At 36.2% G+C, this 13511-nt stretch overlaps 2 protein-coding genes across 5 annotated transcripts in view; both read left to right on the top strand.

Annotated features, from left to right (window-relative positions):
• The window catches only part of LOC130549048 (natural killer cell receptor 2B4-like), a 176806-nt gene that overhangs the window by 96999 nt on the left and 66296 nt on the right, over positions 1 to 13511 (top strand). The gene's annotated exons all lie outside the window — the stretch shown is intronic.
• On the top strand, positions 40 to 4635 carry LOC130549071 (uncharacterized). Of its 3 annotated transcripts, none has more exons than XM_057326228.1 (5): positions 40 to 342; positions 1744 to 1782; positions 1872 to 2012; positions 2216 to 2277; positions 3035 to 4635. In XM_057326228.1, exons 1-5 carry the CDS (start codon positions 57 to 59, stop codon positions 3149 to 3151), a joined length of 645 nt encoding a protein of 214 aa, XP_057182211.1. In that variant the 5' UTR covers positions 40 to 56; the 3' UTR covers positions 3152 to 4635. The 3 variants fall into 3 exon arrangements, with proteins under 3 accessions (XP_057182211.1, XP_057182210.1, XP_057182212.1); XM_057326227.1 differs by having other exon boundaries at positions 1869 to 2012; XM_057326229.1 differs by lacking the exon at positions 1744 to 1782 and having other exon boundaries at positions 1869 to 2012.

Raw genomic sequence — 13511 nt, 5'->3', positions numbered from 1 at the left:
CGACTGTCTCTGTTTGTGTGTCTGATGATGCAGGTGAAGTGAAGTCAGTGTCAGTGATGGAGGGACATTCTGTTACTCTACACACTGATGTCACTCACATACAGACACATGATGAGATCGAGTGGAGGTTTAAACACATCCGCATCGCCAGAATCAAGAGATCACTCAATATTAATCCTATAGTTGATGATGATGAGATATTCAGAGACAGACTGAAGATGAACAATCAGACTGGAGATCTCACCATCACACACATCACATCTCAACACTCTGGACTTTATTCACTCGAGATTCTTACTGGAGATATCAAGAGAGTCAAGACATTCAGTCTTACTGTTAATGGTGAGTAGTTTTATATCATCTGTTTATTCTCCCATAAGGTCTTAAATTATGATCTTGTGGGGTCCTCTGGTTTTTCATCAAAACTAGACTACTCAAAACATTTTTTTTTGTCAAATGATCACACTAAAACAAAACGCTATTTTCCTTTATATGTCCAAATGATGCAAATATTACACTGTAAGAGATTAGTGATATGTACATTTTTATAAGTCCTTAAGGATTGTGGCTTTTATATGCTTGATGCAACCAGATTTTTGTACATTAGGTAATCAAGCATTGTTTTAATATTTCAATGTTTGTATTCTATTTTGTATCCTGAGTGACACTTGCAGAATAAGCGTTTGTCTTAAAACTCAACACTATCATTTTGATATGCATGATATGATATTATCTTTAATGTTATGTCTCACTGACTGTCAAACAAGATGTGACGCGGTACTGAGCCACTGAAGGGACATGGTGGTGGAAACAGTAATGTAACAGTCCATACATACAATCATAAGAATGTACTGTACTGCAGACAGTTTAATCTTAACAACATAAACGTTACTGCGCATGCGCACTTTTGTGACCCCAACTGAACTTCCGGTACACATTCACAACCGTTAGAGCGCCTGTAGATTATTTCTGATAACAAGCAAAAGAAACCGAGAAGAAGCGTCACTTGGCTAAACTTGTCTCTCCAATCTTTTGAATTTAGACTGCGATACCAAACTCAACCGCTAGATGTCAGTGTACCATACGGTTTCTTTAAATACGACCGAACTACAGGACCCATTCAACAAATTGTTTATTTAATAAATGAACATTCAACAAAATTCAACAAATCGTTTTTTAATTCAATTAATATACAGTAAAATAATAATACAAATGAATATTAACATACATTAAATTAAAGATAAATAGTTATATTATTAGACACTAGCAAAACACAAACCGGAAGTTAAATGGGGATCAGGCCCGCGCGCGCGTCCGAGAAAAATAAAATGAATAAATAATTTATTAAAAAAAACATAGAACTCATAGAATGAGCTATAAATCTCTTAAAGATGAAGTAACATTAGCTTCACATTTGATTATAATAATAAGATAAGATAGCATAAAGAACTTTTATTATTTACAATAAAGCTTGTACTTATATTTTGTTATTATTATTCTTTATTTTTTTACGTTTTTTTTATTTGATTTTGAATAAATATTCGTTTAAATCACATATTAACACCAGAGAAGGAACAGGCCAATGTCAGTTACATCTGAATTTATAATTTTATATAGTTTTTAAATGTTGGTGTGGAAAATGTGAAAAAGTGTGAAACATTTAGCATATTACAATAGAAATATAAATTTGCGACCCATCATTACCATGTGCCTCTGATGATTTAGGCTTTTTGTTCTCTTTAGAATTGGACAAACATGAAATCCATCAAGGACATGATGAAGGTGAATATTCTCTGAACGAAATGACCTCACAGATCAGATGTGTTCACTCTTACAGTAAAGGTGCTTGTTGTTGTTTATTATTCCAGCAGTAGATGTTTATACTCCAGGAGGAAGAACACAGTCAGTTCATATGGTCGTGATCTCTTGTGCTGTTGTTGGACCTGTGATGATTGTATCTGCACTTCTGATCTTCTTCATCTGCAGAAAACACACAAACAAACAACAACAGGGTAAATAAGAAATATTTATTTCAGATAAATATGATCTTTATTTAATGATTTGTTTCATAATGAATGTTCTGGTTAATTCAGTAGTTTATTTGCACAGAATATCATATATTATATTCAACAATGTAATACTGTTGGGAAACGCTTTGCGATATCAAGTGATGTTCCGACAGATAAAACATCTTCTTCTGTCGTTATTGTTACAGATCAAATTCATGAAAAACAAAACATCTACGCTGATTCAACATTCTACAAACACAACGCGCAGGTAAATCATCTGTTTGTCTCTCTGTGTCAGTTATGTCAGACAGGTGTCAGTCCGTCACATTATATATATCTCTTTTTATTTTATATACCTCTGTCTTTCTTGGTTTGCTTTGAATCATCAGCTCCCTTTTGAGGCAACATCCTAATGGAAATGAAACCTCACACTTCATGTGCATGGAGAATTATATAGACACTTCTGAAATGTTTTTAATAATCTAAAAAACATCTTAATTAATCTGAAGGTGTTTGTAAAATGTTTGAAATTACTTTTGTAGACATATTGTTACACCTTGTTACTGGCTCCATTTTGCTCTGTGTTTCTGCCTGTGTTTTAGTCAAGGACTCCATTTCCCATCATGCATTGTGTCTTGTGATCGTCAAGACAATTTTATTTTAAAAATGACTTTTGAAATGGATTGCTTCGACCAAATAATGAAGACAACCCCTGAATAGATGAGAACTGTTTAAAAATCTTCCCTGGAAGCTGAATGACCGAAATAAAAAAGTTAAGATCGCGTGATACACGTCGTTTAAACCTTTTGCAACAAAGATCTGTAAAGCTTAACTGGATTTTACTTTTTTATCCAATAAATTCAATCCTTTAGTTAGTGCACCATGACCAGACTCACATTGGTTTTCAAAATGAAAGCTCAACGTGCTCAAAACTCTAATCCATCAATATCTGACTTTCCTTCTGACCCTTGAATGGGTCTCTAATCCCTCAATTCTAATGACACATTTTTTCTCTCTTTTTTCAGAGACTTGACATGACAGAGGTGGTTTACACGAGCATTAAACAGGATCAAACTCCTACTAATGTACAGCTGAAGTACATCAGGAAAGTACAGTATTATGTTCGTGTGAATAAAACATAACATAAAACTAACAACTGATTTATTTGTCACTATGAATATAGCAGTTGTTGTGTAAAAATAAGATTCTTCCTCCTGATTAGATTTCTTCTCCTTTTATTCATCATTAAAGTTTGGTTCCTGGCCACTGGGCTGTGTTGTCTTGATATTAGATTATCTGTAACTTCCACTTACATTGCTTTATTAGAATGATCTTACCTCTTCTATACCATATACTGGACTGTATTCTTCCTTTACTGTGTTTTTCTTTTTCTTTTGTTTTCATCCTGTAAAGCTGCTTTGAAACAATGCAACATTGTAAAGAGCGCTTTATAAATAAAATGGAATTTAAATGAATAAGTTGCCACTGATAATATTGTACATAATAGTTTTTTAATAACAATTAATATAATAATTTAATTAATATAATCTTTTAAATAATTTTAAAAAATGTGGCTCTCATAATAGCCAAACCTGACGCACGCACACACGCACACGCGCACACGTGCACACGCATGCACACACACACACACACACACGCACGCACATGCACACATACACACATTAACTTCTTAACACTTCACTGATCCAACAAACACGTTGTCAAAACTCAAAATATGTCGCTCCCATACATAAGATATAAAAAATCATTGTATAGATCATCTACTGAAAAAAACCCTTCCATCTTTAACCCATCTTTGTTTAAATGAGTTCAGTGTGAAAACCACAGGCTTCTCACCACTGACTGCATCTGTTCAGCTCACCAACTCCACTTCCTGATTCATTTGATTATTTGTAGTTCCATAAATGTACATTTTCTGGTCAAAGCCACGCTTTACAGTGCTTACTACGATAAACTATTCTTACCCTCCAAAACCCAGAAGGCCTGTCGTATTCTACAGGCATATAACTATTCTCCTGGCAATAACTTTATTTGTATTTATTGATTTATTTATGTCATTTGTTGTTATTTTGATTGGATACATTACTTGTACTATTGTGTTACACATAGTAAAAGTCTTTAATAGTATGTTTGTGTGTTTCTTCTCTATTCAACTGTTCCACAGGAAACTGAGAACTTGTGAAGGTAATGTGAGAGAAAGATATTTGTGATAGTTTAATGGTTGCCGTGTGTTGTGATGGCCTTTAACTCGTCTTCTGTTCGCTCGTCTGACTCTTGTACACATGAATGGTCAACGCTCAACACAATGAATCAATATCTGACTTGTTCTGGGTTTCAGCTCTGTTGTGAAGTGCTTCTCATCATTGAGTTTTTGTCTTTTGTGTTTTTGACATGAATCTGAGATGACAGAGGCGCTTGACTCATATCACAACATTAAAAAGGATCAAACTCCTCTGGTGCTTGACCAGCGATGTATTGACAACAGAAAAGATTTGATTCTGTGTTTCTGAAGTTCTTTATCATTTATTGAGTTTGTTGTTACACTGATTTTTGATCAATATAGTTAAACTGTCAGTAAATCACCGTTCACCACACCTGTATGAGCTTGTTATGTTTCATTTGACACATTTTTCCAAGGCGACACCCAATGCGTTCTTGGGATCAAACTCAGGATCTTTTCCACTGCTGATGCTCTGGCACTGAGCCACAGGAACACGATATTATATACAGTATATATAAAGTGTTTGATACTCTTTGAACATGCAGGGCTATAAGGAATTATATGAGAATATATCATTTCTATTTGAATACCCATAAATGGTAATAAATTGCAGCTATGAGCACATTTTCAGAGTTAAAATAAAAAAACACTTCTGGAACACAGTGACCTCAGACCTGAATACAAGATCACAAACACTTCTGCATATACTGCTCTGTACAGCCCAAAATAAAGTTCACACGTTTGTTAAATGTACATGATGTTTCACACGTGATGATCTGATAAATCAACACAAATAACTGCAGTCGTCTCAACCTCACACAGTTTTACACGCAGTATATATTTTCACACAATGCTCATTTCTTAGAAGAGTCTCCACATTATCATATTCATTCATTTGTTTGGGAATAACTGACATAGTTATCATGGATAGAAACCACCAGGATACTACAGTGACAAAGAGTGAGAAACACGAACACTTGTTTTAAACCAGCGTCACACCATCAGATGAAGTGACGTCACGCACCGGAGCAGTTTTGCTGTGGCGTCCGGGGAGCAGCCGTCAGGTTACAGGTCCGACTCGAACCGTTAGGCCACAATTTGTTTTTACTTTTACAAATTAAAAGTCATGCTGGTGGAATATACTGTATATACTGTATATATATATTCCACCAGCATGACTTTAAATACTGTTCACAGTCAATGGCCATTCTTCACTTCTAAAGCAAACCCTCACACAAACCTGTTGACATCCAATCAAAAACATCATTCAGTCAATATTTATTGATCAAAACACTTCACTATATCAGTATGATATACCCCCCCCCACACACACTTAAAGCCACACCTCTCCACCTCCTGTCAACTTTAGTCAACACACAAAATGACATTTATAAACTGATTCACTTGTAACGCTTTCATTGAGTTCAGTTCATGTTTCATCTTTTCACATCGCTTCATGTTTCATGTCCTGAAGATGGTTGGCGTGTTACTTGTGTTCTGTCTGTGCTCGTGTCTGATGGGTAAGTTGACTTTGTTTCTGTGTTATTTTAATCTAAGCCGTTAGTTCAATATTGTTTTAAACAAATCTCAGTTTATAATGTCATATTCTGATCTGTGTCAGTAGACAAACTGATTCAACACTTTATATTCATCAACACATTCTTTTGTAGTTACAGTTTTTGTAAGAGGAATTTTCACCATCTTTAATCCTCCAATAACTCTTGACAATAAATGTGCTAAACGATGCCGTAGAAGAGCCTTTTTTGGCTGAATGGTTTCATGAAGAACGACACATTTCTCTTTTTGCAAAAGCGTTGATCTTGGCACAGCGGTTCATTTCTCCTTCAGAACGCATGAAATAAAACTATTAAAACACTTCACACGTGTGTCAGAGGAGTTTGTAGTCAATGAATGTATGTTGTGTCACCACAGTGATAAATGATGCACAGTTCAGTTCACACACACTTCTGTTGTGTCCCAAAGTATTAAGAAATGTGTCCTGATGACCTAACACCAAAGATCCTCTGTAGTGGACAAAGGTTGTTTTTAGAAAGAAATTATTCTGTTAAATAAACTTTGACTTGAAGATTCTTTGGGGAACCAGAAATTAAAGAATCTTTTGTACTTCCTTAATTTTTTTTAAATAATTTGTGTATTTTTATACAGTTTGCAAATGAACCCTTTAGGATAAAAAAACAACAGTTATCCATAAATTACAATGACTGGTCAGTTATTGGGGAAAAATACTTTCTTTATCATACTATCACTCACTTTAACACAACAACAATGACTTCATGTTGAGAGCTGAAAACATGAATCTGTCACTGAATATCTGTGTGTGTTTGTGTTGTTCAGGTGTGTTTGGTGATGAAGTGAAGTCAGTGTCAGTGATGGAGGGACATTCTGTTACTCTACACACTGATGTCACTCACATACAGACACATGATGAGATCGAGTGGAGGTTTAAACACATCCGCATCGCCAGAATCAAGAGATCAGTCAATATTAATCCTATAGTTGATGATGATGAGATGTTCAGAGACAGACTGAAGATGAACAATCAGACTGGAGATCTCACCATCACACACATCACATCTCAACACTCTGGACTTTATTCACTCGAGATTCTTACTGGAGATATCAAGAGAGTCAAGACATTCAGTCTTACTGTTAATGGTGAGTAGTTTTATATCATCTGTCTGTTTATTTGAGCTCTTCTACACTCATAAGTAAATAAAGACACTAAACAAAGACACAGAAGATATGTTTGGCTGTATTGATCATGTGCAGAACCTCTCAGTTCTTCAGACTATAAACAGGTCAAATAAGACGAATGGTATTTATTGACTGGAAGGTTCTTTGGGAATCCAGAAATGTTTTTTCTTTGTCGGGTGGGCATTTCTAGTTGAGTCAAACGATGATGAACTGGTTATTAATGAATACAAAATAAATAAATCAAAAAGTGTCAATTTGTCATTTATTCTCTCTCATGAAGTGTTTGTAAATCCGTGTGTGAGTCTTTCTTCAGTGGAACACAAGAGAAGATATTTTGAGAAATGTTCATACAATAGAAGTCAATGGAGTTCAGTGTTGTTTGATTATCAACATTCTTCAAAATATCTTCTTGTGTTCTGCAGATGAAAGAAACTCAAACAGGTTTGACATGACATGAGGATGAAGAAATTATGAGTGCAGTGAAGTTAGCGGTTCAGGTGTGACTGATACGATGAGACGGACATTAAGTGACACATGATGTCTTATGTTGTCAAGAGATTAAGATGAGGAGATGAGGAGATGAGGAGAATAAGATAAGAGAGCATACATGAATGAACATCTATTATTATTTGTAAAAAAGCTTTAATTGACATTTTCATTTAAATCACATATTAACACTGGAGTAGCAACAGGCAAATGTCAATTATAGTTTGTATATTATTGATATGTTACACATATGGGAAAATGAACATTTAAATACAGAAACATATTGCATGACCATAGAAATGTAAATGTGTGACCCATTATTAATACATGTTGGGTTCTGCTCTCTTTAGACTCTGACAAACATGAAATCCATCAACATGATGAAGGTGAGTATTCTCTGAATGACATGAACTCAGATTTACAGATCACATGTGTTCACTCTAAAGGTGCTTTATTGTGGTTTATTATTACAGATGTTCATACTCCTGGAGGAGAAACACATCTGGTTTATATCATTCCTCTCTCTTGTGCTGTTGGATTTCTGATGATTGTAGCTTCACTTCTGATGTTCTTCATCTGCAGAAAACACACAAACACACGTCAACAACAACAACAACAACAACAACAACAACAAGGTAAATGACAGATACAGATGATCAGACATACTGTCAGAGGAGAGATGAACTATAAATAAATTCTTCTAGACTTCTAATGAAGAATGAGAGTTGTGTTGTTGTATTTAATCTCTCTTTATAGTTACAGATCAGACACCTAAAGACGAGATCACTTATGCTGATCCAACATTCTACAAACCACATGCACAGAACAGGGTAAATCATGATTTTAACAGTGTTTGTCATTTCCAGGAGTGAGTCACATTTATATTCATCCTCTATATTGCTTATTCCCTTTTGGGTTCATATGAAGTGCTGGGCTGTGTCCAAAATAGCCCCCTATACCCTAATGTAGTGCAGTATTTGAGGGGACATCCATTTTTAGTGGTGTCCGAATTCATAGTGGACATTATTTAGTGCACTCATTCAATCCCATGATGCATCATAATAACGAGTGTACAACCTATGCACACTCACGGCTAGCTGCTAGCCATCTATCGTCATGCTCGTGCTGAATGAATTCCCGCGTCTTGGCAGAAGATGGCGCCCGCAGCATTTCCACTGCAATAACTATTTTATTTTCCATAAAGAGTCATCTCTTCTCCATTTGTTGGGTTTGTTTGTTCAGGTTTGTACATTTTAATTTACAGAAATAAAAAGTTTGTCGTCTCCCAAAAATCGTGTCCTTTTTTGTCACATCCATAATGCAGGTTTATTTCCCTTTTTTAAAATAGAAAACTGATATTTGTCTGATGTTTTAACACTATCAAGGGTTCAGTAAAATATAAACAGATGGTTCAGTATATCGGTAACAAATACATTCTCTGAACGTTTCTATGTCACATCCATAACGCTGGAATTGCCCAAATGCTGATTATTTTGTATATTACAAGAATACTTTGCTCGAGCCTAATGATCAATGTGTCTGCCAAACTTACCATGATGAGAGAGTAGATATGCCAATCTTCATAATAAAGTAATAATAAAAAGACCACCATTCCATTAAAATACTTACATGTCCTCCTACAGTGCTTTCTATTTACTGTTTTATCCTTTGTGTTTCTCACAGAGAGTTCAAGAGGAGGAGGATGTGGTGTATGCAGGTGTCGTCACAAGACGTTGATCACATTTACTTTGATTGTGTTGACTAAGTTTGTTTTTTATTTAGTTTCTCTTTTAATGAGTGTTTTTATGGATTATTGTACTACCATTTTAATTCATTTTCACATATTCACTTTCATATTTTAGATTTTGCGGTTGTATAAAGATTGAAGCTATTTTTTAAATAATACAGAAGCATAAACAGTAATGTTTATTTTTATAATAATTTAATAATAACCAACAATAACCATTGATGCGTCCGAAATGGCATACTGTGACAGTACGTACTGAATTTAAATAAGTGCCATCAGTCGTTAAAACAGTACGTTCTATATAGTATGAGTGGGAGTAGTATGAATATAGATTTCGGACATACTGCATCCGCCATGTTTTATGGTCATGTGACCCATACCCTGATGGCACACATTCATCTGGCTTACGTCTATTTGACGTCTGCATTTACATCTGCAAGACATCTACAATACATTGTTTGCTCATCTGCAATACGTCTCGGAGACGTCTGAACGTCTGTAATATGTCTGCTAAAGACCTGGAGATCTGGAAAACATCTGCTGTGTAAAAACATCTGCTTAACATTTTAGAAAGAGCAGCTTTACATCCATTCTAAATCATAAACATCTTACAGACGTCTCCTAGATGTATGACGTCTAACAGCAGACATCTCCGAGACGTATTGCAGATGAGCAAACTATGTATTGTAGATGTCTTGCAGATGTAAATGCAGACGTCAAATAGACGTAAGCCAGATGAATGTGTGCTATCAGGGTATGCTCTTTGACCTTTGATGTATAAACAACAACCCATAAGTGAGCCTTGATAAATACATAATTTAGTCACGAGAAATTCATTTATTGGCACTTACATTGAAAATGGACGTCCGCCTTAAAGTTTTCCGCTATATTTATTTGATTTACTTTTGAAGTTTGACCATTGCTCAGCTCCTGTGGCATCATGGGATAGATGAGTGTCCATCCGATCGACACTTACGAATCTCAGCGGGAGTAGTAGTCCATCCGGGTATTTCTCGCCTAGTGTTTTTTCATGACTCATAGGCCGTTTCTCAATATGCGTTCTTGTCTGTACTTGTGTTCTTGTGGACTCGTGAAACGTCATCAGGAGCAGCCCAAGTACTGTTCCAATTCAAAGTTCACTTACAAGCTGTGTCCCAATTCAGGGGCTGCGTGCTTTGAACTTACTATTAGTGAACTCAGCTGTTAGTGCTGTGTTTAAAAACAAAAGGGTTTAAAGTAAAAACAATAGTCTCAGCCGCTGTCCGTGTCTGTTTATTACTTCTTTGCAAATAAAATCGCGCCTAGTTTTGCTATATAGCACTAAATCCATTGCGATAGTGTCTGTAGTATGACCCATCTTTCATGTGTACGTCCGTCACTATGGTTACAAGCGTCGCATGCGAATACCATACAGGCTTGAGTACGGTTTCTCGTTCAAACAGACAGTATACAAGCTGCAACTTTAAACCGGTGTGTGAACAGGACATTTCGAGACTCATGCACGCCCGTAAGTAAATACGGTTGTCAATCCTAAAAAGTGACTGTATGAACGTACCTTAGTTGTCTATCGCGTCACTCGCCATTCTCTGTCACGTACGGTGCACTAAGATGTCTGCAAACAGCGGTGCAGAACTGCCTTGTAATGTTATGCACAGCCAATCTTCCGACCTTAAACAACAGCGCTATAATGCGACATTATATAATGTTAAGTGTTCGTAGACGCCACAGTGTAACGGCAGCCCTCTTATGTAAACATACTGCACGCATATGAGCAGGGCCGGACTTAGGAGGATGGGGGCCCCTGGGCTTGAGTTGTTTTCGGGGCCCCCCGTACTATTTAAAATCATATGTTTGTTAGCATTAGTAAATGGTTTTTTTTCTCCAATGACCAACAATGACACTTGATCATTGGTTTACACGTTTATAATGCTTGTTTTGACAGTGGGAGCCACAAGTGGTGCATTTATAGCGTGTAGGAAGTTTCAAACATACTTAAATGCAAAATCCAACATTAATAATCAACATTACAATATCAAGGGGCTACAGTTTTTGACATAATCATACAGCCCTACCATTATGTATATTAAAATTAAATTTATTGATTCATAATAACAAAACTACTAAAAAGGAACAAATGTGTGTGTTTTGCCTGTATTTCTGGAGGATCTTGAGAGATTATACGTCTCGGATCTAAAATTTGTGAACCCCTGCATGAACATGAAACCAACAATGAACAATTCAGTCAGCATTTATTAATCTTGTTTATTGTTAGTTAATACAAATACAGTTGTTCATGTTAGTTCATGGTGCATGTTCAATGTTTTTAAAAATATTAGTAAATACTGAAAATAAAGATGAACAAATGCAGACATGTAATCTAATGCTTAACTAATGTTAACAAATGCAACGGTGTAAAGTGTTAAAAATATATTAGTATTCTATTGCAATTCCATCAGTAAAGCATATGACAGATCTATGAGTTTGAAATGCACATTAAAATTGTATTCATATAATGAGATGAAACGTCTTATTATGGCTTAAATAGTTTCATAATAATGAGATGGGTCCATAGTTTTGTATTGTCTAGTTAACTGAGGTTGTGCAGGGCAAATAGGGCACCCCTCTGTTATAAATCGTTTTAAATCTTTTAATTACTTTATGACTAACATAACATCATTTTCATGTCAAATTCTTAAATGTAAATCTAAGAGACTCAACTCAACTCAACTTTATTTATATAGCGCTTTTACAATTTTCATTGTTACAAAGCAGCTGCACATGAGACACATTGACTACAAGCAAAACAATCAAAGTTGTACCTGCAAAAACAAGAAAAGGTTGAAAACACAGAAGACAGACACACCCACACACAAAACACTCCACACACACAACACGCACACGCACCAACACACAAAGACACAGAGACACACACACACACGGATGCGCACGCACACACACACAACACACACACACACACACACACACGTACGTACACAGACAAGTACGCACACACACACACGCTCAGTGAGAGCACACATTTAAGATAAAGGAGAGAGAAGCACAGGTCAAATATAACAGATAATAAATTCCTATATGCAATATTAATTAAGTAAAACTTTAAGATTCTAAAGCAGCCCCCCCGGTCAGGCAGATAGTGCAAAAACAGTATGCAAACGGTGGCGAGGAACCCAAAACTCTAATCGAGAAAAAAAAACTCAGGAGAACCCAGGCCCAACCAGGGGATTCCAGTTCCCCTCTGGCAAAGCTCCAGAGAGCTTGCGCAACAAGGCTAAATAAAATAAATAAACTTACTAATAAGATAAATTATAGTTTAAGATTATCATTAATAATCTAATAGCATTTGAGACAGTTTAATGCAGCTCACAGGCCATGAATCCATGAATGGTATATCTGCAAGGTATCATCTTAATTTAGCATTTACATTTTGCCAGATATCTCAACGTCAGAAATGAAATAACTATCTAAACGCAGTTTGAAAAAGCACGAGCAGTTTGTCCCTTCACGCGTCCCGTAGTTCGGTTGTTTTAACTTTGTTTATTAGTTAGCAGAATGTTTTCATTTTTTATTTACATGGATGGATTTAACAGTGTTTGCATATTATTTACAAGAACCACTTATGGTCACAGAACGGGAAATATTAGAAATAAACTCTATATTACCAGTTTTTATTCAGAGATGTCTGCAGAACACTTTTCATTACACGTTTTTTGTAAAAGCAAAGAAAGTGTAACAACAACAACAGCTAGTAGACTCTACTGCATCTACCTGTCGATGAACCGATCTGTCGTGTTCAGTGAGCGGACACAGACTGTGAGGCGCGAGCGTCAAACGGATAACGCGGAGTGGAATCATAACGGTGTATTCAGAGACAGTTTTTCGCGGGGATGTGAATCCTCTCTACTCTACTTCGTCTACCAAAGGGCGCCAGCCTGTGAGGGCAAATGGGCAGCGGCTCAAGCCACAGAGCCACCCAGTGAACGCGTTCCGGCTCCCGTCGGTCCAGGAGTTTCATAGGAGAAATAACGAAATAAAACCAGAGGGCTGGCGGGAGATGGGTGTGAAAAACGGGAGATGGTGACAGGTATGCTCTGGATTCTCTGCCTAAAGATCAAAGTGTGGTGCCATGGGTGTAAAGAATCATTATTTCCTAAATGCTGTTCTTTCGCGTTCTTGTCTCTCAGTTTTTGGTTTTCATTAAGCGCGGCACTGCGATTGCGCTTGTCAGCCATTAGAACAAGCGTCTTAATGAGCAGACAGGTTTCAACTGCGGTAAACATGATGGATAGAATCC

This window comes from Triplophysa rosa, linkage group LG25, assembly GCF_024868665.1.
Source record: "Triplophysa rosa linkage group LG25, Trosa_1v2, whole genome shotgun sequence".
In the NCBI taxonomy this organism is placed as follows: domain Eukaryota; kingdom Metazoa; phylum Chordata; class Actinopteri; order Cypriniformes; family Nemacheilidae; genus Triplophysa; species Triplophysa rosa.
This window is presented reverse-complemented; position numbering and strand designations above follow the sequence as displayed.

Excerpts from the sequence above, each read along its gene's own strand:
- LOC130549071 (XM_057326227.1), top strand. The coding sequence starts at position 57 with ATGGAGGGACATTCTGTTACTCTACACACTGATGTCACTCACATACAG. Across the intron at positions 343-1,743 it reads ATTCAGTCTTACTGTTAATG|AATTGGACAAACATGAAATC; the intron begins GTGAGTAGTTTT and ends TGTTCTCTTTAG. Across the intron at positions 2,278-3,034 it reads TCTACAAACACAACGCGCAG|AGACTTGACATGACAGAGGT; the intron begins GTAAATCATCTG and ends CTCTTTTTTCAG.